This window comes from Eschrichtius robustus, chromosome 5 (genome assembly GCF_028021215.1).
Source record: "Eschrichtius robustus isolate mEscRob2 chromosome 5, mEscRob2.pri, whole genome shotgun sequence".
Taxonomy (NCBI): domain Eukaryota; kingdom Metazoa; phylum Chordata; class Mammalia; order Artiodactyla; family Eschrichtiidae; genus Eschrichtius; species Eschrichtius robustus.
In genome coordinates, this window is record NC_090828.1 from 81,336,287 (window position 1) to 81,361,534 (window position 25,248).

At 41.3% G+C, this 25,248-nt stretch overlaps 1 protein-coding gene across 1 annotated transcript; it reads right to left on the reverse strand.

Annotated features, from left to right (window-relative positions):
• Positions 1-821: 821 nt before the first annotated feature.
• On the reverse strand, positions 822-25,053 carry LYPD6 (LY6/PLAUR domain containing 6). The gene is made up of 4 exons (XM_068543989.1): positions 24,936-25,053; positions 17,422-17,520; positions 2,906-3,036; positions 822-989 (listed from the first exon to the last, which is right to left on the reverse strand). Exons 1-4 carry the CDS (start codon positions 25,051-25,053, stop codon positions 822-824), a joined length of 516 nt encoding a protein of 171 aa, XP_068400090.1.
• Between the last annotated feature and the right edge of the window lie 195 nt (positions 25,054-25,248).

Consider the following 25,248-nt stretch of genomic DNA (forward strand, 5'->3'; position numbering starts at 1 on the left):
GGCTGGAGGAAATAGCCCCATACTGCTGTCATCCTCTTTGGATACCTATTGGTCCAGGTAGAATCCAGGATTTCATGGAGCATAGTTAGGTGCCAAATCAAGGCCAATCTCACCAATTATATGAAGGGATAAACAGTCACCTTATGGGTGCTAGTTCCATGAAGTTGGGAAAAATCCTTCTCCAGCCACCTCTCCTCCCATACAAAAAAACTTTTATGATTGCCTTCTTTTTTTATGTCCCTTGAGTCCCGCCATTAGGAGAAGAATATTGGGACAATTAAATTGGACAAACTGCTTACTAGTTTTCTAGGGACGTGGTCAGACTCTCCAAGGAAATAGTCCATTCATTTGGGAATCAAAGTTTTAAAACTCTAAAGCTATAAATGAATTCATGACCAGACCACTCAAACCAGGGGTCATTGACCTTTCTGCTGAAGAACACAGATCTACACGTGTCCATATAACATATGCCTAACATCTCAGAGGGCTGCAGGACCTCCTGTGGCTCGTGCATGTATTCCAAACTAAAAGCCCCAAATCTCAGTAAATGCAGAGCTATTTTTTGGAGGGGAAACAAAGGTTTATGGTATAGAACCCAGGGACTGTTTTGGGGGCAGGCTGCTTTGATGAGGTTTTGGACTTGAAATGACTACATTGGAGCAATACTTGTTCCCTGTGGTAAGTGGAAGTGCTTGGCCGTGAAGACGTCCATGAGTGTTGTGGTTTCACATGTGTGACTACTGTCAGGCCAATGCCTCATGCATGACTATGGAGCCTCGAAGTCCCCATGGATCGCTACGACACATGGTGCCTTTGAGCTGCTATAACGTGAGTCCCAACCACACCCACAAGCAGGACACTATCACTGACATGCAGCCTCGGTGCCCATTTGTCTGATTTATGGGTGACGTTGTGGTAAACGTGGCATCACTTTCATTTCGGGGGAGCGGCAAGTTACAGATATTTCCTTCACAACAGGAAGTGCAGACCTGAAAGAAAGGAAGAGAAAAAGAAGGGTGATGAGAAGCTGGCAGGTCTGGGAGGGGGCCAGAGATTTTTGAAGGAATTGTCTCCCTCACAGCAAGACTCAAATGAGAGTTACCTGTTTTACAAAGGAGACACCAACTCTGCATTTAAGGTCGGGGGGGGGGTGAAATTTCACCTGGTTTATCACAATAAACCCCCGTCCCCCAGACTAAACTTCTAGGAATGTGCATTCTGTTTTTGACATCCTACCATGTGGTTATTACACAGTTTTACAGTCTTCCTAGGTCTCAGCTCTTCCATCTATGAAATGGAAATTGTAATATTTACCTTTCTCAGAGACACTCTCATGGTAAACGTTCATTTGCCAAGTTTTCACAGTGAAAGTGAAGTGGCTACAACGCAGTGAATTTAAACTTAAATATTTACTTTCATTAGAATTGTCTGCATAGTTAGCTCCATTCCAGTGGGTGAGTTAAAATTTGAAGGGGTTTCATTTACGCAATTACTCCTGCTTTATACTGCTTTCCTCACGCATCATAAGAAAAAATAAACCCAAAAGGATTATAGACAGAAATTATTTTAGGCCTTGGCTACACAAAGTACTGTAGCTTCAACTTCAACTGGGAAGTTATTAGAAATGCAGAATCTCAAAACTTGCACCAAATTGAGCAATTTAGAATCTGCATTTGAACAAGATCCCCAAGTGATTCATATGCACAGTAATGTTCTAGAAACTCTATGATGCTTAATATCCTATACAGTCATTATCCTGCAGAGGTCTGAGTTTGGTCACAGTTGACATGGGCTAAGAAGACATTATAATGTTGAGGAGAGAAACTAGAGGTCAGAAGTGAGTTTGGATTCTGTCTCTGTCACTAGCTGTATCACCTGAGCACATGACATCACTTCTCTGATCTATAGCTTCCACTTTGCTAAAGTAGCCACTATAACCTGAAAGCCAAGCTTAGCTTGGGGGAGGGGGCAGGTCAAGTAAAACCCTTGGGATTACCTTTCATATTTCACTTATTATGTATGACAATTATTTCTCAATAAAACTGAAAAAAATTTAATTAATTGTGTTTTTGACAAGTTACTTGAAAATTGGGTGTCTTCTTAAGAGAAAGAAGTCCCTACTAACAGTAAGAGTGGGAGTTGCCCCCAACCACCAGGAAGGCAGCCTGATGGGGAGAAGTGGGCAGCCTCCAAATAAAGGTCAAGGGCTGATATACAAGATCACAGGTAAAGCCAGCTCGGAACGACGGGCGAGAGAGTCAGGAGCGTCCCCCACTCCAACCATGAGTCAGGCTGCCTTTCTCTGAGTCTCTATATTCTCCTTCTCCATAGAAGGCAAGGCTGCCTTCTAAGTTTGTTTTACACTGAGTGCTTCTGACCAGGCACCAGAGGGAGTGTAAGGAAAGTAAACCCACAAGGAGATGGTCCTCTTGTCACCTGCTCAAATGACTCAGGAGCCAATGGATACCCTCCCCAAATCAGCATCCCAATAAAGATATGAACCCCACTTTACAGAAAGTTATCAAAGCTAAATTGCCTTGGCCATCTTCAGCTGAATGAACTGTTGGTACACCTGCAATGCTCTACCATGAGGGCATAACTGGCCCCTTGCTCCTGTTCCTTTTGGTAACTTTATTACTTTCTTCTGAGTGAAGAAAGGGCTTGCAGTAATTTCAATACCCTCTTGGTCTTGTGTTTACAAAATTTATACCAGTTATCCTGTGCCCTAGTATACATTTTTATTCTTTTAGTGCCAACAGGAAAGGAAGCATCTTGTCATAATGGTATAAAGACAGTCAAAAGCCAGCCTATGTGGGGGACTAAGGATTGGCTCATGAACCCTGGTGGGCATCTGGAGAGGAGGAAGGCTGACTATGCTGTCCTGTCACTTGCTTTGTTGCCAGACCTTGTGGCCTTCATGCTCGGAGTCTCTGCAGCCCGTGGACAAGCAGTCTTCCAGCGGCACGCAGCGCTTGGTGACAGAGATGCTGTTTCCTGTGACTTCCATGGTGTGCTGAGTGTAGCAGTATCTAGTCTCTGTCAACAGAGAAAATATGTTTTAATTGAGACGGGAAATGTTAGCCCAACCTGCTTGAAAGGGAAACAGGAGCGTCGACACTAGGATCTAACAGCATCCGGAACATATACTGTGTTAAGTTGATATCCGGTCCCAAAGATCTCCTTGGAGAGATCCACTTCACTGTGGCAGAAAGGAGGCCTTCTGAAGAATACTGGTCTCTCTGCCCATAAAATCTCCATAAACCAAGACCCAGTGGTATAACTCTTTGCCTTCCAACAAATTTTGCCACTGTGTTGATTTTTATTTTTAGGGGAGGAGAGGTTTGGAGCGATGATTGAGGATGCAAGAGTCATAGTAATTTTCAGGAAGACGAAGGGGTGAAAACATTCAAAGAACACAAGGTTAAAAGAAAAAAAGTGAGGCAGGTAACAAAGACCTTCAAGGAGAGAAAAGACTATAGGGGAGACTGGTGTGTGTGTGTGTGTGTGTGTGTGTGTGCGTGCTCACACACACGACTGGGAAACATCTATTTCCAAGTTAAGACAGAATAATTAAAAATAGATTCATTGTATCTGGAGAAAATGACTTTATCCAAAAGAGAACTTCTTGCCTATGAGCATAGCTGGATCCTACAATTCATGACAGGAGAAAACTAACCCAACAATAAAGGTATTCCAGATCGAGAAGCACCATCTCTCCCCAGCGTGATTTCAGTATCTTTCCAAAAAGGCAGACAAAGACCATGAAGTGAGTTCTCTAGAGTCCCTCTAAGCTTAGGCGTCTGAAAACTTGAGATTTCTTCCAAAATTCTATGGAGAATTTTTTAACTTGCAATTTAAAGAAAAATGGCTTTGTCAGTGTAATTCTTTAAGGCCTCCAGGTGGTACTCAGCTTTCTAAGTCTGGGATTTAGGAGAAAGTTCCTGCTCCACTTTTAGACTGAAAAAAAAAAAAAAAAGAAGAATTCTTAAGAAATGTCATTGAGCTGTTTTTCATCCATATCTTGGACTGAACTTTTCATGCTTTATACATTTTGGATATTTAGTGGCTAATATGGAATTATGACCTTCTATGACATTATTTATTAGGCAATAAAAATTCCCCTCACCAAAGTACTAACATCAAGAGAAGAAAGCTCAGGAATTTTCAGCCCTGAGAAGGAGCTAATACAGACCACATAGACACATCTTGGGAGTCATGAAAATCAGGGGTTTTAATATTCTTCCTAGACATCCCCACCCGACAGAACCTGAGTGGCCTGAGTCTCGCTAAGGGCGAAGACTTGCCCAACATTGGTGTGTGTACCTGAACTGAGTCTGTGTCAATGCCCTCCCCTAAATGCTGTCTCCACACTGCCCCCCGACCAGAATTTCGTCACTTGGGATCAGGTCAGGGCAGTCGCTAGCTTGCTCAAGATCCTGGGGGCTCTTTGGAGTGGGGTAAAAGTAAGGTCACCCTATGAACTCACAAGAAAACCTGAAGGTTTTGCACCTGGCAATGATTCTCCCAAAGCTCGAAAATATTTCAAAATTGGAGTGGTTGTTTTTCTGATGAAGAGGAGATGGCATGATTTTTTAATTTATTTTTTAAGACTTTAGCGGGGTTTAACAAATGGAGGCCAGTGCCCTGAGAGCTTTACCACATCTTTCAAAGAGGACTGGTTTACTTATTTAGTATCAGACTTGGATGTTAAAGGCCATGCTAGGGACGCCTTTCTTAGCCCCACTCCCACCTCAGACATTCAAGAAAGCAATAAATACAGGAACGTTCTTATCTCCTGTCTCCTCTTCCCTCAGACAACAAGGAGCAGCTGCCAGAGGTTTTATTGCTCCGAGTGTAAATCTGAGCAGATAAGATCATACATTTATGGAATAAGTAAATCATTTCATGGTTTCAGTTTGGGAAATTAGGTTTGTCCCTCAAGTATTGAATTATCTTGTTTTAAGGGTAAGCCTTAAAATAACAATTGGTGAACATGATATAACCACTTTTTGTTCATACTTTCATGTCTATAACAAACTCTCTTTTAATTTATTAACTGGAAGTTTATTCCATTATGTGAAAGTAGAAACAATTGATGAACCTGTTTTTTTTTGGTTTTTTTTTCAAGACGATATATGCAAAAGCCCAATACCTAGTAAGCCAATTCTCGCCATTCCGGGGGGGAAAATGGTGATCAGTGACAAGACTGGATAAGAATTTTTTCTTACACTTCACCAAGTCCAATCCATACAACAAAGATATATTGAGAATAACCCATTACTTGCAGCAGTAAAGACCTTAGATCTGAAGCATCAATCACTTGAAAATATCCATTCTTACCTCGCAAAACCCCGAGGTGAGTTGTGAAATGTTAACGTGGAAAAGGGTTCTGTGGTTCAATAAGTTTTGGAAACGCTCAAGGTTGAGCAGCTTTCTTTAGTGGATAACTTACGAAAGCCTTGAATTTGTATTGTGATCTCCAAGGCGGGGTGAGGGGACGGGGCAAGCAGGCAGAATTTCCCAAGCAGAACTAGGTGGACCACATGTGGCTTATCACTGGTGGTAGGACTGATAAAAACTGAGTTTCAGCCCCAGAGCCATGCTTGCCATGCATTTTGAATAATCCTTGGGTTAGTAATGAGGTTATATGAGAATCAAGCCTGCTGATAACTTCACACTAAAAGGATTTCAAAGACTTTTATCTAAAAGATAAAAGATGGATTTGAATTTCTACCAGTTTACTTTCAGCCTCTAAATCTCATATTCCACAACTGCATGGAATTCCCAGAGGCTGTGAAACAAAAGTCTTTTCCTGTGAGACTCACTGGCATTCAACTAAAATCAGAACTGGGTAAGAGAGCTTAATCAACTATTGGAGAATACAATTTTTATGAAATTCACACACACGCACACACACACACACACACACACACAGTTTCTTGCAGATAGCATATAGTTGGGTCATGTGTTTTAGTACATTCTGCCAATCCATTCCTTTCACTTTTACATTGAATGTAATTATTTATATGTAGCACTTAATTCTGCCATTTTAATTTTTATTTTCTGTTTGTTCTATTTTGGGTTTTTTGTTTGTTTTTTGTCTATTTTCTTTTTCTGTCATTCCTGTGGGTTACTTGAACATTTTCTAGAATTCCATTTTGAGGTATCTATAGTGTTTTGGGGTGTATCTCTTTGTATAGTTTTGTGTGTGTGTGTCTTTTTTCGTGGTTGCTCAGGTATTAAATTATATGCATAACTTATCACAGTCTGCTGGCATCATTTTATCAGTTCGAGTGAAGTATAGCAATCTCACCTCTGTTCATGTCTTATTACCCTCTCTTGTTTGTAATATAATTGTCTTCAGTTATCCCCTACATACATTTAGAACCACATTAGCATTACAATTTTTGCTTCAACCATCAAACATAATTTAGAAAACTCAAGAGAAAAAAGACAGTCATCTTGTATTGTCAAAGATATTTTTGCTTACCATGTTTTTTCTTCCTTTCTGCTGTTCCAAGTTTCCTTCTTTCATCATTTCCTTTCTGTATAGAGAACTTACTTTAGCCCTTCTTTTAGGGTAGGTCTGCTGGTGAGAAATTCTCTTAGTTTTCTTTCATCTGAGAATGTCTTGATTTCCCCCTTCATTCTCAAACGATATTTTCTCTGGATATAGGATTCTGCATTGACTTTTTTTCTTCCAACGACTGAAACACATTGTGCCATTTCCTTCTATCCTCCGTGAGGTTTCTGATGAGAACTTTTCTGCCATTCAAATAATTTTTCTCCTACAAGGTGTTTTTTATCTCCTGCTCCTTCAATATTTTTTCTTCGTTTTTAGTTTCAGAAGTTTGACTATTATGTGTCTTTGTGTAGATTTCTTTAGTTTTATCCTCTTTGGGGTTCACCCACCTTCTTGAATCTGCAGGATTTCATCTTTTACCAGATTTAGAAGGTTTAATCCATAATTTCTTTGAGTACTTTTTTCAGCTCTGCACTTTTTCTGTTCTTGTGAGACTCCAGTGACACAGTGTTAAATCTTTTGTTATACTCCTGCAGATCCCTGAGGCTCTGTTTTTGTTTTTATTTAAATTTTTTACTCTATTTTCTCTCTGGTGTTCAGATGTGGTAATTTCTATTGTTCTACCTTCCAGTTCACTGATTCTTTCCTCTCTCTTCCACTCTACTGTTGAACCCATCCACTCAGTGTTAACTTCAGTTACAGTATTTACAGTTCTGCACTTTCCATCTGGTTCTTCTTTATATTTTCTATTTCCTTGCTTAGACTTTACTTCTCATTTGTTTCAAGTGTGTTTGTAATTATTCATTGAAACATTTTTATTATGGTTGCTTTAAATCTTTGTTAGGTAATTCTAACATCTTTGTAGTTATCTCATTGTTGGTATCTATTAATTGCCATTTTTCATTCTGTTTGAGATCTTCCTGGTACAACAGTGATTTTTTTATTGAAACCTGGACATTTTGGTATTATGTTATGACATTCTGGATCTTTTTTTTTTTTTTAACATCTTTATTGGAGTATAATTGCTTTACATTGTCGTGTTAGTTTCTGCTGTATAACAAAGTGAATCAGCTATGTGTATACATATATCCCTATATCCCCTCCCTCTTGCGACTCCCTCCTACTCTCCCTATCCCACCCCTCTAGGTGGTCACAGAGCACCAAGCTGATCTCCCTGTGCTATGAGGCTGCTTCCCACTAGCTATCTATTTTACATTTGGTAGTGTATATATGCCCATGCCGCTCTCTCACTTCGTCCCAGCTTCCCCTTCCCCTTCCCTGTGTCCTCAAGTCCATTCTCTATGTCTGTGTTTTCATTCCTGTCCTGCCCCTAGGTTCTTCAGAACCATTTTTTTTTTTAGATTCCATGTATATGTGTTAGCATACGGTATTTGTTTTTCTCTTTCCGACTTACTTCACTCTGTATGACAGTCTCTAGGTCCATCCACCTCACTACAAATAACTCAATTTCATTCCTTTTTATGGCTGAGTAATATTCCATTGTATATATGTGCCACATCTTCTTTATCCATTCATCTGTCAATGGACACTTAGGTTGCTTCCATGTCCTGGCTATTGTAAATAGTGTTGCAATGAACATTGTGGTACATGACTCTTTTTGAATTATGTTTTTCTCAGGATATATGCCCAGTAGTGGGATTGCTGGGTCGTATGGTAGCTCTATTTTTAGTATTTTAAGGAACCTCCAAACTGTTCCCCATAGTGGCTGTATCAATTTACATTCCCACCAACAGTGCAAGAGGGTTCCATTTTCTCCACACCCTCTATGGCATTTATCGTTTGTAGACCTTTTGATGATGGCCATTCTGACCCGTGTGAGGTGATACCTCATTGCAGTTTTGATTTGCATTTCTCTAATGATTAGTGATGTTAAGCATCCTTTCATGTGTTTGTTGGCAATCTGTATATCTTCTTTGGAGAAATGTCTATTTAGGTCTTCTGCCCATTTTTGCATTGGGTTGTTTGTTTTTTTGATATTGAGCTGCATAAGCTGCTTGTATATATTGGAGATTAATCCTTTGTCAGTTGCTTCATTTGCAAATATTTTCTCCCATTCGGAGGGTTCTCTTTTCGTCTTGTTTATGGTTTCCTTTGCTGTGCAAAAGCTGTTAAGTTTCATTAGGTCCCATTTGTTTATTTTTCTTTTTATTTCCATTTCTCTAGGAGGTGGGTCAAAAAGGATCTTGCTGTCATTTATGTCATAGTGTGTTCTGCCTATGTTTTCCTCTAAGAGTTTTATAGTGTCTGAGCTTACATTTAGGTCTTTAATCCATATTGAGTTTATTTTTGTGTACAGTGTTAGGGAGTGTTCTAATTTCATTCTTTTACATGTAGCTCTCCAGTTTTCCCAGCACCACTTATTGAAGAGGCTGTCTTTTCTCCATTGTATATTCTTGCCTCCTTTATCAAAGATAGGGGACCATATGTGCATGGGTTTATCTCTGGGCTTTCTATCCTGTTCCATTGACCTATATTTCTGTTTTTGTGCCAGTACCATACTGTCTTGATTACTGTAGCTTTGTTGTATAGTCTGAAGTCAGGGAGTCTGATTCCTCCAGCTCTGTTTTTCTTTCTCAAGATTGCTTTGGCTATTCGAGGTCTTTTGTGTTTCCATACAAATTGTGAAATTTTTTGTTCTAGTTCTGTGAAAAATGCCATTGGTAGTTTGATAGGGATTGCACTGAATCTGTAGATTGTTTTGGGTAGTATAGTCATCTGGATCTTATTTAAACCTTCTGTTTTAGCTAATGTCCTCTGACACAGTCCCAGTAGGGGAAGGGGGGCTGCTGCCTCATTACTGCTAGGTAGCAGTCAAGTCCAGGTTCCCTACTCTGTCTCCTTTCACAGCTGAGAGGGCTCTCCTAATTATTTCTGGGTGGAAGTGGGATTTCCAGCTCCTCACTTGGTCTCCTATGATACCTTGCTGGCTGAGAGTGGTAGGAGTGCCTTGTTAATGATCCCCACATAGCCTCAACTGATGCCACTCTACAGATGTGTGTGTGTGGCCTCATTACCACTGGGCACTAGTGGAGTCCTGACTCTCCACTAGGCCTCCTCTGACACAACCCCAACAGGGAGGGGGAGAACAATGTCATTATTGCTGGATGAGGGTAGAAGTCCAGGCCCCAGACATGGTCTCTACTGACACCATGGGGGAGGCCTCATTACCACCTAGGGGGGATAAAGGTCTCTCCTATTCACTTTTTTCTGACAGCATCTCAGGAGAGGTTGGTGTGTCTCATCACAGCCTGTTGAGTGTGGAAGTGTAAGACTTTGTTAGCTCGTGGTGAGGGACCTATAATTTTTTTTTCTGTGGTATTTGGCTGGAGTAGAGTGATTATTGTCTAGAAGATTTCTGTCTTTCTAGGCTACCCACTTCTTGGTCCTTTGGCTATGGAGGACAAACTTTCGCTGGAATTTATTTTTTTGGTACTTGTGGCATTTCCAGGTTGCCAGCTTCTTCATCTCCAAGTCTGGAATATATGGGACAAAAAGAAAACCCAGAGAACTCACCTCCGTGGGTCTTGAGGTCCTTAGCTAGTCTGCCTTTTTCTCTCCATCTTTCAGAGTCTTTTATTTTTTTTTCATATATATAATATTCAGGAATTTAGTTGTACTTAGAAGGAAGAATAGAAAAATACATCTGCTCTGTCTTTCCAAAAATCCTCAGCACTTCTGACACTTTGAGCTAGCTAGTTCTGTTTTGGGGGACTGACCTGTACAATGTAGGATATTTAGCAGGATCTGTGGCCTCTTCTCACTAGATGCCAGTAGCAGCCCCAACTGTGGCAACCAGAAATGTTTCCATATATTAGTAAATGTCCCCTGAGGGGCAAAATCACTCCCAGTTAAGATCTACTGTTCAAGATTATAATCTTCTTGAGAATAAAGTCCATTCTTGTTTATGTCTGCATTTCCCTGCCCCACCCTCCCCAAATACAGCACAGGACCTTGCACAATATAGCAGGTGCTTAATGTATTAAGAATAGAGATGGATGGGTGGGAAGAATACATGTACCTGACTTCTACAACTCAAGGTTGAACCAAATCAAAACATTTTAACTTAGTTCTAATGATATCTATAACACCTCTTCCATTTCTGTAGTTTGAGTGATCTCTTCAATTTGAAAGTGAAATAATACTATATTTAAATCAGTTGTGCAACTTACACACAGTATAACTGCTTTGGAAAATTATTTGCCAGGATCTACTGAATCTATGCATATTCTAGGAATCAGCAATTCCACCCTTACATATATAGCCAACAAAAATGATAAGTACTAGAATGTTCATAGAAGAATTCTTTATACAAAAAAAAAAACCCTTGGAAACTACAAAAATGCCCAATGGTAGAATAAATGAATAAGTTATGGCATATACTCACACAGCAATGAGAATGAACGGCCTAGAAGTAGATCTAACAAAATGGACGAATCTCCCATAACACTGAGTGACTAGTAGTTCCTAGTTTTTTCTTTTCTTTCCCAAGTAAGGAATTTCTCAAGGCAGAAATTTAAAATAAATACTTATCAACCAGATTGACTCATAACTGCTCCCCTTTACCCTGCAGTCAGCATCTCTTGAAGAAACCACCAAACAGATACTTCTCTCTTTTTTAAAAAAACCATCCACAGCTCTTAAGGACAGGTGACAGGATCACTTGAGGAATCTCTCTTTTAAAGCAAATCACTGAAACTCAGAAAGCAATGTTTTTATTTCCAGACAAAGGCCAAGGAGGTGGCTGGAAAAGGATGCAAAGCTAGTGAGGATAAACAGGACTTTACGGTGGACAGTAGTTAAAATCAAAGCAACAGGCAAAAGCATCAAATGGATGCTTCCTATCTGAGGCAACTGTGTTAACAGAAAATACTTAGACAAAAACACTGAATTGGAGTAGGTCAGATGCTCTCAGGGTACAAAAAAATACCTTGCTTAGGCTGACAGAAGAACTTTTGTTTAAAAAGTTGCTGGAAAAATTCTAACTGAAGAGTGATTCTGAGAATTCCAATGCCACTTGAGAAGAACCAAGAAATGGTAGGATAAAATTAAAATAGCTGGATAAAATGAAAATAGCAACAAAAATCTTATGAAAGCATAGGTGAGCTGTCAAGGTAGATGGGATTTGAAGAACAAGATACCAGCAAAACCAGCAACACAGTAAGCTGAGCCCAACACCCTGTACCTGTTCTGCCCTCGAGGCACTTGCTGATTCAGAAGTTGCACAGGTGAAGAGGCTGAGAAGACAGGCAGAAAGCCCTGCTAAGGGGCCGAGAAGCTAAGCAGAACCTTTGTCGGTCTAGAGGGAGTTGGGAGTTGCAAACAGGAATGCAGAGTGAGCAGGGGAGCCAGGGGACAAGGGAATGTGGAGGAGGAGGGGAGCTGACCGGCTCGGTATAGAATTCTACGTTGGCAGTTATATACTTTCAGTGCTTTAAAAGCGTCGCTCCATCTACTTCTAGCTTTTATTGCTTCTGTCCATACTAAGTGTCGGCAAGCTTGTGCAGCAACCAGCACTCTCAGGCACTGCTGGGGAGACTGCAAGTTGGTAGAGCAACTCTGGAAACTGTTAGGCAAAATCCAGTAAAGGCAAAGCATGAGTACCGCCTGTCCCACACCCCACCTCCTGGGATAGACCTGGCAGAAATGCATATATCCGTGCACCAAAAGACATGTACAAGACTGCTGTGCGTGGAAGCAATCCAAATGCCTATCAACAGTGGAATGGATGGATTTTAGTATATTCATATAATGATCTGCTGTACTTCTGGGAGAAAGAATGAGTTTGCTACTCAAAAAAACACTGATGAATTTCACATATAGAATGTGGGAAAGAAAGGAGGACATTCTGTGTGGTTCCATTTATATAAATCTGCATGGCAGTCACAGTTGCATTACCTTTGGGAGGTGGGGTGTAAAGCCTGGGGGACTCCGGTGGCCTTCTGGGGTTCTATGACTTAACACGAGTGGCAGATAACACTGCATGTTCATGCTGGGGAAATTCAACAAGCTGTGCACTTACGATCTATGGACGTTCCAGAATGTATGTTAAACTTTAATTTAAAAATTTTTGCTTTATAAAAAAGGAGGAAGTCTAAGATTTCCATTTAGCAATATGACAAGATAGGTCACCTGAACACTACCTCATTACACAGCAGGCAGAAGTGTTGGATAACGTATAACCAATACCTTTTGTAAACGTACAAATGAACTCTCCAGAAAGTAAGGGAAATCCCAGGGGCCAACACTGAGGAACGTACTGACTTCTTTACCCTGGTGGGAGAGGGGAAGGTTAATAGAGAAACGATAAGAAGATGCAAGGCCTTGGGTCCTCATGGGGTGTAGAGGTAGTGTAGAGACCCCTGTATAATGGCAGAAACCCTGAAGGGCTATATCCTATGTGTAACATTGCCTAAAAGAGAAAAAAATCCACCCTTAAGTAAAGTCAACGAAAACCTTGTCTGTCTCAGCCTGGGCTTGGGCTGAAAAAAGTCGACATAAAAAAGTCTTTCCTGAAAATCTGTAACCGCGGGGCTTGTCTTCAGTTGAACTGGGGATCACATTTATATTCTCTGCTTATACCACATAACAAATATAGAAAGGGCCACCAAGGGACATGCTCAGATTTTTCTTTACTTTCACAGAAAAACAGTGAGCAGCATAGAAGCTGGAACTAAAAGGATACGCGTCCCTCTATCTCAAGATTTCTCTTGGTCTGACTTTATATCAGCAATAATTTCCAGTGAAGATTTTGCCTTTGAGGGAGGCATCTGCACTTCATAATTAAGCAGGAACATAAAATCCGTAGCGGCTTAGGTATCCTGAACAGAGCAAGCCTTTTAAAAAACTACAGGGCTTCCCTGGTGGCGCAGTGGTTGAGAATCTGCCTGCCAATGCAGGGGACATGGGTTCGAGCCCTGGTCTGGGAAGATCCCACATGCCGCGGAGCAACTAGGCCCGTGAGCCACAATTGCTGAGCCTGCGCATCTGGAGCCTGTGCTCCGCAACAAGAGAGGCCGCGATAGTGAGAGGCCCGCGCACCGCGATGAAGAGTGGCCCCCGCTTGCCGCAACTAGAGAAAGCCCTCGCACAGAAACGAAGACCCAACACAGCCATAAATAAATAAATAAATAAAATTTAAAAAAAACAAAAACAAAAAAAACTGCACGTTTTTGACTTGACATTTAATTCTACAGACTCTTAATAAACACTTAGACAGTCCCACACTTAGTCCCTGTCTCAAGGAGCTTTTAATCTCTCAACACAGAGAAAAGTCACAGGCAAAACCACATGGACCTGAACACGGGACATTCAACTCTTATTTGCCTTCACCAATTCCTTCAACTGGTCCCTCATAGAATATGATTTCAAGATCCTTTACCATTCTGGTTCACAGCGACAAGAAAATTGCATTGATTTATAATGAGCAGTTGATGAAATTAAGGTTATTGCAAAGGAAGTGCTCAGGGGCCAAAGACTAAATGGAAGTTGAGGAGGTGAACAATGGCAGTCCATTATAGGGGGCATCTTAAATTCTCACTTCCGGGAGGGAGTACGGTCCCATGAATCTGTAGGCGCCAAAGTCAATAACAATGTAATGCAGGAGGAAGTACTTACATAACACACATTTCAAAAGTCAGAGTGACAGGGAACTTGAAATTCAATCAATCTCCTAAGCAATTTGGGATGCAAGCTTATTCCACGGAGATAAATTCAATATTTACACAAAATGTTTGTTTTCACTTTCAACCGGTTGTTTTCACATCATGTGATAACTATAACCTCGTTAAATAGATCACAAAATAAACCAACATTAAACGGAGGAACGTCGCAGAAAGTCAGGACGTCTTTCCGCAGCAGTTACTGAGCTGCCCTTACCAAGCCTGTTGGTAGTCCTACTGCTGCTTCAAACAAACTAATAATACACAGAAAAAAAAAATGTAGGCTTACTCAGTAGTTTTCAGTAGACACATTTTATATTTTAACCTAATAATAATAGCATTGTTTTCATTGTTAAAAAAATCTGGCGAGAACCCAGAGGAAATGCTGATGGTTCATGGCAAACGTGGCTGGACAAGAAGGAATTCTCTCTTCTCAGTTTACAGCGCTAGTCCTCACTCCTTACCTGATGTTCAAGGCCCCACAAAAATAGCCTGGCTCCCCTATCCTGCTCCTATTATTCCCCAGCACATTCTGCTACACCCAGTTCAGGTCTCCCCCGTCCACTGAGCCCACACGGGTACACTCCATGCCTCTGCTCTGAGCGACTTCCTGGAAGATATGCTCCCTTCCCTCTTCCACCCGCCTTGCCCGCCTGTCGGGCTGCTGCCATCTCCCCAGCCCGTGATGCTGTCACTGGCCACCTCACCCCCCAAAACTGCAATTCTTCCCTTAAACTCCCACAGCATTTAATGCCATGTTTCCTCTGGCACATGCCTTTGTCCTGCTATTTTTGACATTTGATATGTTCAGATCTTATCTTCCAGCTAAACTGCCAGCTCCTTGAAAGAAGAAACTTGATTCCTATCTTTCACTGCATAATCCCCCAAAGGGTTTTTGGCATGGTGGTTCTATGTCAAGAATCTCAAGGCATCGCTTTCCATTTATTCCTATAAATTTCAGGACAAAAAGATAAAAAGGGGGAGAAAAAAAGGGGAGAAGGAGAAATTGTGTAAAGACCTGAGATACTTCCAGGTGTCTGTACTTTAGAAGGATAGATTTTGACCTGGAAAGAACACATCAAGATGGAACTTCCTCATTTCCAGAGAAGAATTCAAGCAGAGTGCTATGGGTCCCTGTTTTCCCCTTGTGACAGAGGTAGACTTGTACACCTTCAGACTTGAACTGGGCCTCTGTGAAATACAGCCCAAGGCCCAAGAGAGCACTAGTTCACAAAATCTCCTTTTCCTTTGTATCGTCTCTGCCAGGGCAATACTGAGAGAAGCGCTGTCACGTTTCCTGTACAGTAGCTCTAACCAGTGGCAGCAGCTTCAAAAGCTCATCTGCCAGCTTTGTCCCAGCAGGAACCAGCCCAAAGGTTATTGGCTACACAAGCAGATTATCCTGTTTTTGTCCAGAGTCACTGTTTACAGTGGTTCTCAAATTTTGCTGCATATTCGAACCACCCGGGGAGCTTTCAAAAATTCAAATGCCCGGCTGCACCCATACCATTTAAATATGAATCTCTGGGAATGGGCCCAGGCCCCAGTGTTTTCACCTGTGATTTCAATGTCCCGCCAAGTTTGAGAAGCAGTGGTTTAATCAGGTCCGTCAGCAACCCACCCAAACATTCACCCTGTCGTAATGTTAGAAAACACCGCTGATTCCGGAATGAGTGCGTGACTGCAGAAGGCAACGCGGACGGAACTTCTCTTTGATTACCTGGATGGCTGGACACCTAGCTTGTGAATAAGCCGATTATCAGTGTCTCCACATTTTTCTCTTCCCTGTGGTCTTTTGGGACCCCACCAACATCTCTACTCCTCAAAGTAAATAAGAAGAACCTAGAAATGACAACAGCACGTTTTGCTTTCTATGAGTGGGGAGAGGAGCTCCCAGCGGTTCTTGTCCCTGACTGTTCAGTAGAATCACCTGGGCTGTTTAAACACACTGGTGCAGGGCCCTAACCTCAGAGATGTAGGCTCAGTTGGTCTAGAGCTGTGGTTCTTAATGCCTGGTCTCCAGACCAGCAGTATCTGCATCACTGTGGAATGCTTTAGAAATGCAAATTCTCAGGCCCCATCTCAGACCTATAGGAAGGAGGGGGAAGGCAGAACTAGGGGCAGAAATCTGTATTTAAATAAGCCCTCCAGGGAATGATGGTCATGCCGAAGTTTGAGGACCACTGGTCTAGGTAGGACGCAGGTCCAGGTGGTTTTGAAAAGACCCACAGGTATTTCTCCTGGGCAGTCTGGGTGGAGACTCATGGGTTAAATAAATAGCACCAGATTAGGTAGCTGACACCTGTCCTTCATTGCAGTTTCCATGCTCTCCTGATGTCCAGTCCTCCAGGGGAAACAGAGTGCCTTCCGCTGGGCTGAGTAGAAGAGCTCTTGCGTTACATTGAAAAATAACAGATTGGTGTTGGTGTGTTCAGTCATTTTAACAACTGAATTAGATCATCAGCGAAGCCCATCTAACTACATGCTCAAACATTTGTCAATAAAATATTCCATCCTATCACCTACCCATCAAAATGAATTGACTTTCCTTCAAACACAAAACAGCCAATTAACAGTGACTCCATATCCAAATGTAACCGTCTTTTTTATTCAATTGGATAAAAGAGATCTGAACATGAATATGAAGCATCTATTTCATTTTGAAACGGGCCTTTGGGTCAAAATTTCATGATTTGATTGGGCATTCATCTCATCCCTCAAAGAGAACTTAATAGTTTAAAAAGCTCAGGGTTTTTATTTGTGTGATGATGACATTCAGAATTCTAGCTTTCATGCAGTCTCGGGATAGAAGCCTCTGGCAAGATATGTAATAAATGGGATCTTTATATGAACAACAACTCATATTTTTACTTAAAGGAATTTACTAGGCAATGACTAATGCTTCGAAGAGTGGATTACAGGCTGGTTGTTCTCTTCTTATCCGGCATTTGTTGGGCCTGGGGGTGAGAAGTACCACTCACCTCTTTCGGAGCTCCAACGATGCTTCATAAGAAAGAGGGCAAGTCTATGGATCAGTTTATGTCTCTGACAATGTTTGATGATAAGGTACTGATGTAGCATAAAAGATCTACTAATAGCCTTAGACAAGAGAAGTGGTTGAGTTTGCAAGCATGCCTCTCTCTATACACGCATCATAGTCAACAGGCCATTCACTTGTGGACAGCTCTGGGCAGCCCAATGTGTCTACTGAGCGTTTACCTCGAGGGCAGTAGATGTCTGGAGCCCATCGGTTGCACTCATAATTGTCTGCTGCCTTTTCGCAGGTGAAACACTTAAATCCACCAGGATATGGTGTGGCTACAAAAAAAAAAAAATCAAGAGAGAAGATTTAATTTTTTAGACTGAGCACAGAATCCTGCATGGTGAAGTGAGACGTTTTTATTTTTTAAAAAGGATTCTCAAAATAGCCTGGCAATTTCTTAAAAAACTAAACATGCAACTATCCTAGGACTCTGCAGCTGCACTCTTGGGCATTTATCCCTGAGAAATGAAAACCTACAATCACACAAAAATCTGTACACAAATGTTTACAGCAACTGTATCTGTAACATCCCCAAACTGGAAACAACCCAGATGTCCTTCAATGGGTGAAGGTTAAACAAACCATGGTACATCCATACCATGGAACACTAGTCAGCAATAAAAATGAATTATTAATACATTTAACAACCTGGATGAATTTCCAGGAAGTTGTCCTGAGTGAAAGAAGTCAATCCCAAAAGGTGATATACTGTATGATTCCATTTGTGTGACATTTTTTAAATGAGAAAATTTTAGAAATGGAGGAAGTATTAGGGGTTGCCAGGGGTTGCGGTTACCAGGTAGTGGGGGGAGAGTCAGAGGGACATGGGTGTGAGGCCAACAGGAGGAATCCTTGTGCTATTGAAACCGTTTAGTGTCTAGATTTGGTGATGGATACACAAACCTACATGTGATAAAATTATGTAGAACTAAATACACACACACACACACACACACACACAGAGTCACACACAAATGAACACAAGTAAAACGGGGAAGTCTGAATAAGACCAGTAGACTAATGTATCAGCGTCAATAACCTGGTTGTGATATTATTCCACAGTTTTAAAAAATGCTACCATTGGGGGAAACTGGGTAAAGTACATGTGGAATCTCTGAATATTATTTCTTACAACTGCTGATGAATCTACAATAATCTCAATAAAAATGTCAATTAAAAAAAGGCACTCTGGATTTCCTATGATTTACTTTTATGTGTCAACTTCTGTAGACATATCATCGTGTAAATAAATATAAGTATTAGGTTCAATCATTAAAAATTTCTTGATGCTTGATCATTTCTTACCTACAAAATTTCTTTGGTTCAATCTGATAATTTTATCTGGTTGGACCTGACGTGGTTAAGAATCTCAGCGGATAGCAAATATCAGCTAAGAGTCTTCATTGCTAAGATACATGCTGCCTGTGCAGAGGTGAACCTCCTAAGGGGCCCCGGGGGCCCACGGCCAATGTCACGGGGCAGAGTGCTAAGGGCACATGGGGATGTTCCAGGAAGCTGCTCCTATCTATCCCCTCCATTCCCCACTCCTGAGCTGCCTCTTCCGGCCTTCTGAAGGGATTGTCCTCCAGGTACTTGTATTCTTTGCCTTGCCTTTGTGTTCAGGCGGGATGCATCCATGGGAGTCAGGTTCTGGAGAGCGCCCAGCACGCCAGGGTCTCCTTGGTAATTAAGGACCAGGATCCAAAAGGAATGTCTGGCCAGGCCATCTCTGTCCTTTTCCCTGATGTACTTTCACTTGGTGCTTAGTTTTAATCATTTGCTTGCTTTGTTGCTTAGAGTTTCGCCTTTCACAGACAGAACTTTGTGTGTGTGTGTGTGTGTGTGTGTGTGTGTGTGTGTGTGTTAATCTGTAAAACTACCTGGCCTCTTTGAAAGCTGCAAACACACAAACACCTCATCTGCAGGAGCCAACTCTTCTCCCTCGCAGATGGCTGAGCCTGCATGTCCCACTGGTGGAAATAATCATCTCACGGTAAATTACTTTGCCCACATGGAACCAATTAAGTATGTTATCAAAAATAAATGAAGGAGGAGGCAGCAGCTTAAGGCCAGAATTATGGGTCAGATATAACTTTGATTTTCACCTTGCTTAGAATAGCTGCCCATCCTAGCATTTGCTTGTAATATTTCACAGAGCTGACTCTGACAATATCCAATAACCTAACATGATCAAAGGTCATAAACTGTCTAAAAAAGACAGGTAACTGAAACTTTTAATGGGCCCATTTGAGAGTTCTATGTTCCTCCTAGTGGCTGGTGACTCAAGTTCATAAACAGAATGAGGCTGAGAGCAAGGATCCTCTTAAAAATGAGGGATGGAAAGCAGCCTAGGCATAGCCATCCAACGACTGCATTCCCAATGAGGAAAATTCGCTCTGGTTAAACATGCTCTATCATGTAATTATAATAAACAGAAATCAACTATTTTGTAAAACTAAACATAGAAAATTTTTATGTCTTCACATCCCACTGCCTAGATAGGTGGGTTATACTTGAGTTAAAGATTCTAGTTTAGGCAAGTACATGCCTGAAGAATTTTAAAAAATAGGTTCTCGGACTTCTCTGGTGGTTCAGCAGCTAAGACGCCGCGCTTCCAATGCAGGGGGCACAGGTGTGATCCCTGGTTGGGGAACTAAGATCCCGCATGCCGCACCCGACCAAAATAAATAAATAAATAAATAAATAAATAAATAAATAAATAAATAAATAAATAAATAAGTAGGTCCTCATATTCCAAAGGCATTCAATACTCTTACAGACATTTTAAGTAGATTATTTTTATAAATACCATTATTAAAAACCATACAATATATTTTAGGAAATTATCCTGATTGGATACATAAAAAATAGTTTCACTATCCACTTTAAGTTATTTAATATATAAATAAGTGTAAAAGACAGAACTTTAAAATAGTTTGTAAGATTTGAAGTAGAATTATTAAAGCAGGAATTTTGAAAAAAGATGTAAATAATTTGTTAAAGAACAGCATTTCTCAAAAAATGATTGTATTCACTAAGGTTTATGACGGCAAGCTAACCATAATACTTCAGCTTGTGCGATTAATTCACTAGAGTATCCAATTTTATCTGCCTGTCACTGCAGCCAGTAAAACTTTCAGCTGGAATGTTGGATTAGCTATTCCTGGAAACTTTCCCATCAAAGAGATAAATTAAGAACTTTGAATGAAGATTGGCGATCCAGCTGTTCCAAGAATAAACTTATTGAAAGCCTAGCACTAATAAGTTGTAGTGTTCCCAGATTTGGATTAATAGACTCTTCAAAATTATCTTTTGCAAGACTAGTGACATATTAAATGAAATACTGCCATTTCTTATACAAGTAGGCCTGGACTCTGAAATCAACTCAGAGTGTGTCAAAATTAAAACAGGAATATGAGCTAAAGCACTATGGCAGCAAAATGAAGCTCTGTTTAAAATCATTTATCTCTGAATGTGTTTATCAGCATGTATCATTGCCAATTAACCAAATGATCTCCTTTTCAGTGAGTTTTATTTTTAAATCCACAACTTCATATCTGTTGCATTCTCAACAATGACAGTCTAATATTTGCTTACAGGAACTTGTATTTACACCTTGGCAGGTAGTACTGATCAGTGCATAATCAAACCCTTTTCAGTGACAAATCTCTGAAAACAGACTCAGCTTTCAGTCGAAATTACAGCACAATACCAAGTAATGGTCAAACGCCCCCCTCTGGAAATATTTAGCTAATAAACAAGGTCTTCAGGTGAACAACTATCTCCAGTAACTTGCTAACTGATACTGAATCTGACAAAGAAGTTTTTTTAAAAAGGACGGAAAGAGGTTTCTAAGCGATGTGCAGTTTTCTTCTTCGTTACTTCAAAGCATTACAGAGCAAGTAGGGTTTCAGATCGTTGTGGCCCCAGCTGCGAATGAATCTAATTTGGCTCTTGATCACAGAGTTAATAAGCTTAGTACTCTGTATTTCAGGGCATAAGTCCTTGGTCCCTCAAGAGAAGGTTATTGTAAAGAAAAAGAGAAAAGCCAAAGTGCCCAGTTACTTCCTGTAATATAATCTGTCCATTAACTCTCCTGGTCAGCCATGGTTCAACCGACCATAATTCATTTGTAAGGCATCGGAAAAGATTTCGTCTTTGTTTCCATCCCTTGGAACTTTTGCCTGGACAAAGGCCTTCAGTTACCAAAACCGTAGTGAGAAGAGAATCTTGTTTTGAACCGTATGCTGATGTGTAATGCATCCAAACTTTCTTTTTTTTCATTCTTGCCAAATTAATTTCCATTGTTTTTGGAAACTGGATGCAAATACAAAATTTCTAGAAATCTAATAAATTGATCTTCTCAGTCCACTAGGCAACAACATATTGTCAGTATAATTTTAATACCATGAACATATTTCTGATAGAAATGCATTTCCTGGTACCTTTCTAGAAAGTCCCCTCACTCCCTAAGACTTACGTAGTGTAGAATTATGGGAAAACTTCGTTGGCTCACTATCTGGGCATAAACAAGCCCCCTGTAGAGAGATAGCTCTTTGGTCCACATAGTTAAGGAAAGACTCAGAATATGCAACCAGAGGAAAACTGAACTTCCCAGGAAAGGTTTCTATTACAAGGAATGAAAAGGAGGCCAAGAACATGTTGAAGTCACTTAGGATGTTAAATTCTGCTATCTTGTATGAGGTCTAACAACCAAATAAGTAGCTTCATGTCTCTTAATACAAACTCCGGCTTCGAAGGTTTTTATTAGGCTTTGGTACTTTAATCATGGGCTAGGAAGAAATTCATCATTTTTCACATGAAAAAGAAAAAATATCCATACACATGATAGAAAAGAATGTTATTGAGGACAGTGCCTCAAGTTTGAAAGCCATAAAGTTTATTTCTTTTAAAGGCTTAGAAACTTCAAAGATTAGGGAACCAGAGAGCAAAGGAGATTAGTCATGGGAGGCTGAACTTTCCCAGCCCGGGTTCCAATCTCATCCCACTTGTTATCTCTGAGGGCTGTTCGGGGCCCAGGAGAAATGAGTTTATGTTCGTCTGGTGTGGAAAACTTGTGTATCTTCTCACATCTCCGGCATCACCGCATTTCTCCTTGGGTAGGTTCTGAGCAGTATCTAATATTAATGGAATCTGGCTCACTCCCCAGGAAAGCTGTTTGTGTCTCCATCTACAAAGTGAGGCGATTATATTAATAATTCAAAATCAAAATAATCCCATGTTTCCTTCATGTATTTTTTGTGGTCTATGTTCTACAGAAACCTGCTTATTTGTGGAGAGATCGCTTCATCTAAACATAGTCTACTGGGTGCTGCTCAAGGGCAGACGACCATGACCGTTTAAAAAATCAAAGTGTAAAAACAAGCAAGCAACACCAAAAACTTCTGAAATAGTGCAGGGAAATGTGAAGTTAACTCTGCTTTAAAGTGGTCAGAATAAACAAAGTTCTGGCCAAGTAGGAACCATGGACAGGAACTTGAATCCTGCAAGAACTTATATTCCTTGGGACCAGTTATGGAGACTCTGAAAGAGAACTCAGCCCAGACCTGCTGGTGAATCATCTACATACCACATAGTTTAGGAACAACTGCTTCTACCCTTCTCTATATTCCAAAATGCCATCAGAATACTCCATCAATTCTTTATTTACAGTGAGCTCTCTTTAACCAGGCCATGGCTCTATTTAATCAACATAGGTCACATGAATGGAACTTTTCCATCAATTTCTAAAGAGCACAGGTGATTGCCCCTCCGGCCTGGCAGAGCTCATCCTTCAAAGATCCCATTCTGAAATGGACTTTCCAAATAGAGGTCCACTCAACGCCAGCACTGACCCACCATACCCCTGGGGCAGAAGCAGAGTGTGTTTGTTTTGTTCTTGGTCACTTAAATCCACCCCTCTTAATTTTCCTTTCCACCCTGCGTGTACAATCACAGCCTCAGAGAAGGCCAGGTGTGGGTCTGTTTTGAGGCCCAGTGACTTCTGAGTCTGTCGCTGAAGCGGACAAAGAATTCCGCAGAAGCTGAAAGTCCTGGCAAACAAACCCAAGAGACTGAAACCTAGGTTTTTGTTCACCAACTGTAATAAAAAAGCATGGTTGTTCGGAGAAAAGAACAAAATGCAATCTTAGAAAACAGAGAAACTATCAAAGCACCTTCTTTTCATGAATGTTACTAAAATAAACTGCCCTGCAAAAACAAGCAGCCAGATAAGCTTTCCATACAACTAACCAGTAGGCACCAGCCTATACTGGTGAGAGCGTACAACAGCAATAAGTCTAAAGCAACTATTGGCTGCCGGTTAAAAGTATATCTGGATTTAAAAAATTAGTGATGTACCTTCAGTATCCTCAGTTTACTGTCTGAGCCAATTAGCACAACATCGTAAGTAACAGGCATCTGATTGCCTGTTATGTATGTGCCTAGCATTTTACAGATACTATTTCTAGTCCACAAAACAATGTTATAGGGTATGTATCATTTTAACCATGTTAGAAATGTAGAAATCAACACTTTAAAGATTCCCCTAACATGTATTGAGCATTTCCTATGGCTCACAGTGCTAAGTGCTTTGTATGCGTTCTTTTATTTAATCTTCACAAAGTTAGGGAACTTATTTCAAGTCAGAAGGCTATGAAGCAGCTGAGGGAGGTCCTAACCCGAGGTCAGGTAGATTCCAAGCCCCTGTGCACTCCTTGGACCACCTCTCATTCAACCAGAACACGGAGACGTTAAATATTCTAACCATGTGGCATTGAAGGAGCCCAGGTGACTGCCTCCACCTTGTAGATTGCAAGATCCTCAAAAGCAAGGACTATGGTTGATTTGCCTTTACATTTTTCACTCCGATCACAATGCTTGACACACAGTAGAGGCTCAAAAATGTTTGTCGAACAGAACATTTCAAAAGAGTAATGCACCTCGGGGCGAATGCTAAAGGTCAGCCCACGCACTACATACCCAGCTCAGGGGCATTCCAGCAGAGAATCAAGCAAAAGTAAAAGAGATGAGATAAATACAGAGATGGTGACCAGTAGAGAAGGAAAGCTGCTGTGTTTCCCGAAGTGTGATCCTTAGAATATCGGCAACAGCGGAAGCACCTGAAATTCTTGCTGAAAGCAAAAATCCATGGGGACCACCCAGATAGATGCAGTCAGACACTCCAGGGAAGGGACCTGGGACACACATCATTATATACTCCCAAGATAATTCTTAAACACAGGAAACTGAAAGGGATAGGGAATAGGAAGTGGCGGGAGGCAATTATGCTGAAACTGAGAATTAGATGCACAGACAGGAAGGCCAGCTATTATCTTGCTTATAAAGGCCTGATCTTTTACAAACACCTTCCTCCCCGGGACTTGTTGGTTGACTTTGATAACTGACCGAGGGCTGGCAGAGTCAGAGGGAGGGTGTTCAGAATCAGAGCGACCGAGGGTACAGGGAACAGAGAAAACAAGCCTAATAATTCACCTTCGAATACAAACACCCTGTAAAAAAGGGGGGGGGGTGAAACACAACGCATGTTTTTGTCGCATGCGCGCCCCCCTGCAATTAAATCACCGGGTTTCCCCTGAGTGGAAGGCTGCCTCCTGCCGGCCATTTTTCAACTTTCAAATCTTATTGGGAGTCAAGTGACATTTCTGCAGCGAAGAGAATGGAGTCTTACTTGAAGGGTGGAGGTAGATTATGTCTTTGACGGTGAAGTCTCGGGACTGAGCAGCTTTCAGACAATCAGCCAGCAGACTCAGGAGCAGGAGCCAGGCCAGGGCAGGGCCAGCTTCCATGGCAGACCGAGGCGTCACTCATCCAGGGGGCCCGGGAGCGGGGACTCGGGACGTCGGAAGAGGACTTGCACCTGAAATACGAAGCCAGAGTCATGTCAGTGTCCAACTCGGGAAAGCCACGGAGACTCGGCCCAGCTCCTGTGACGGCGGGATGAGCTGGGGAGAAACAGGGAGCCGAGGGCAAAAGGAAGTGGG

What these genes read in the sequence shown, in the direction of transcription:
- LYPD6 (XM_068543989.1), bottom strand. Translation starts at nt 25,053, where the DNA reads ATGGAAGCTGGCCCTGCCCTGGCCTGGCTCCTGCTCCTGAGTCTGCTG. An exon ending in AATCTACCTCCACCCTTCAA is followed by an intron (nt 17,521 to 24,935) that starts GTAAGACTCCAT and finishes TTTTTTTTGTAG; the next exon opens with CCACACCATATCCTGGTGGA. An exon ending in CCGAGCATGAAGGCCACAAG is followed by an intron (nt 990 to 2,905) that starts GTCTGGCAACAA and finishes CCTTTCTTTCAG; the next exon opens with GTCTGCACTTCCTGTTGTGA.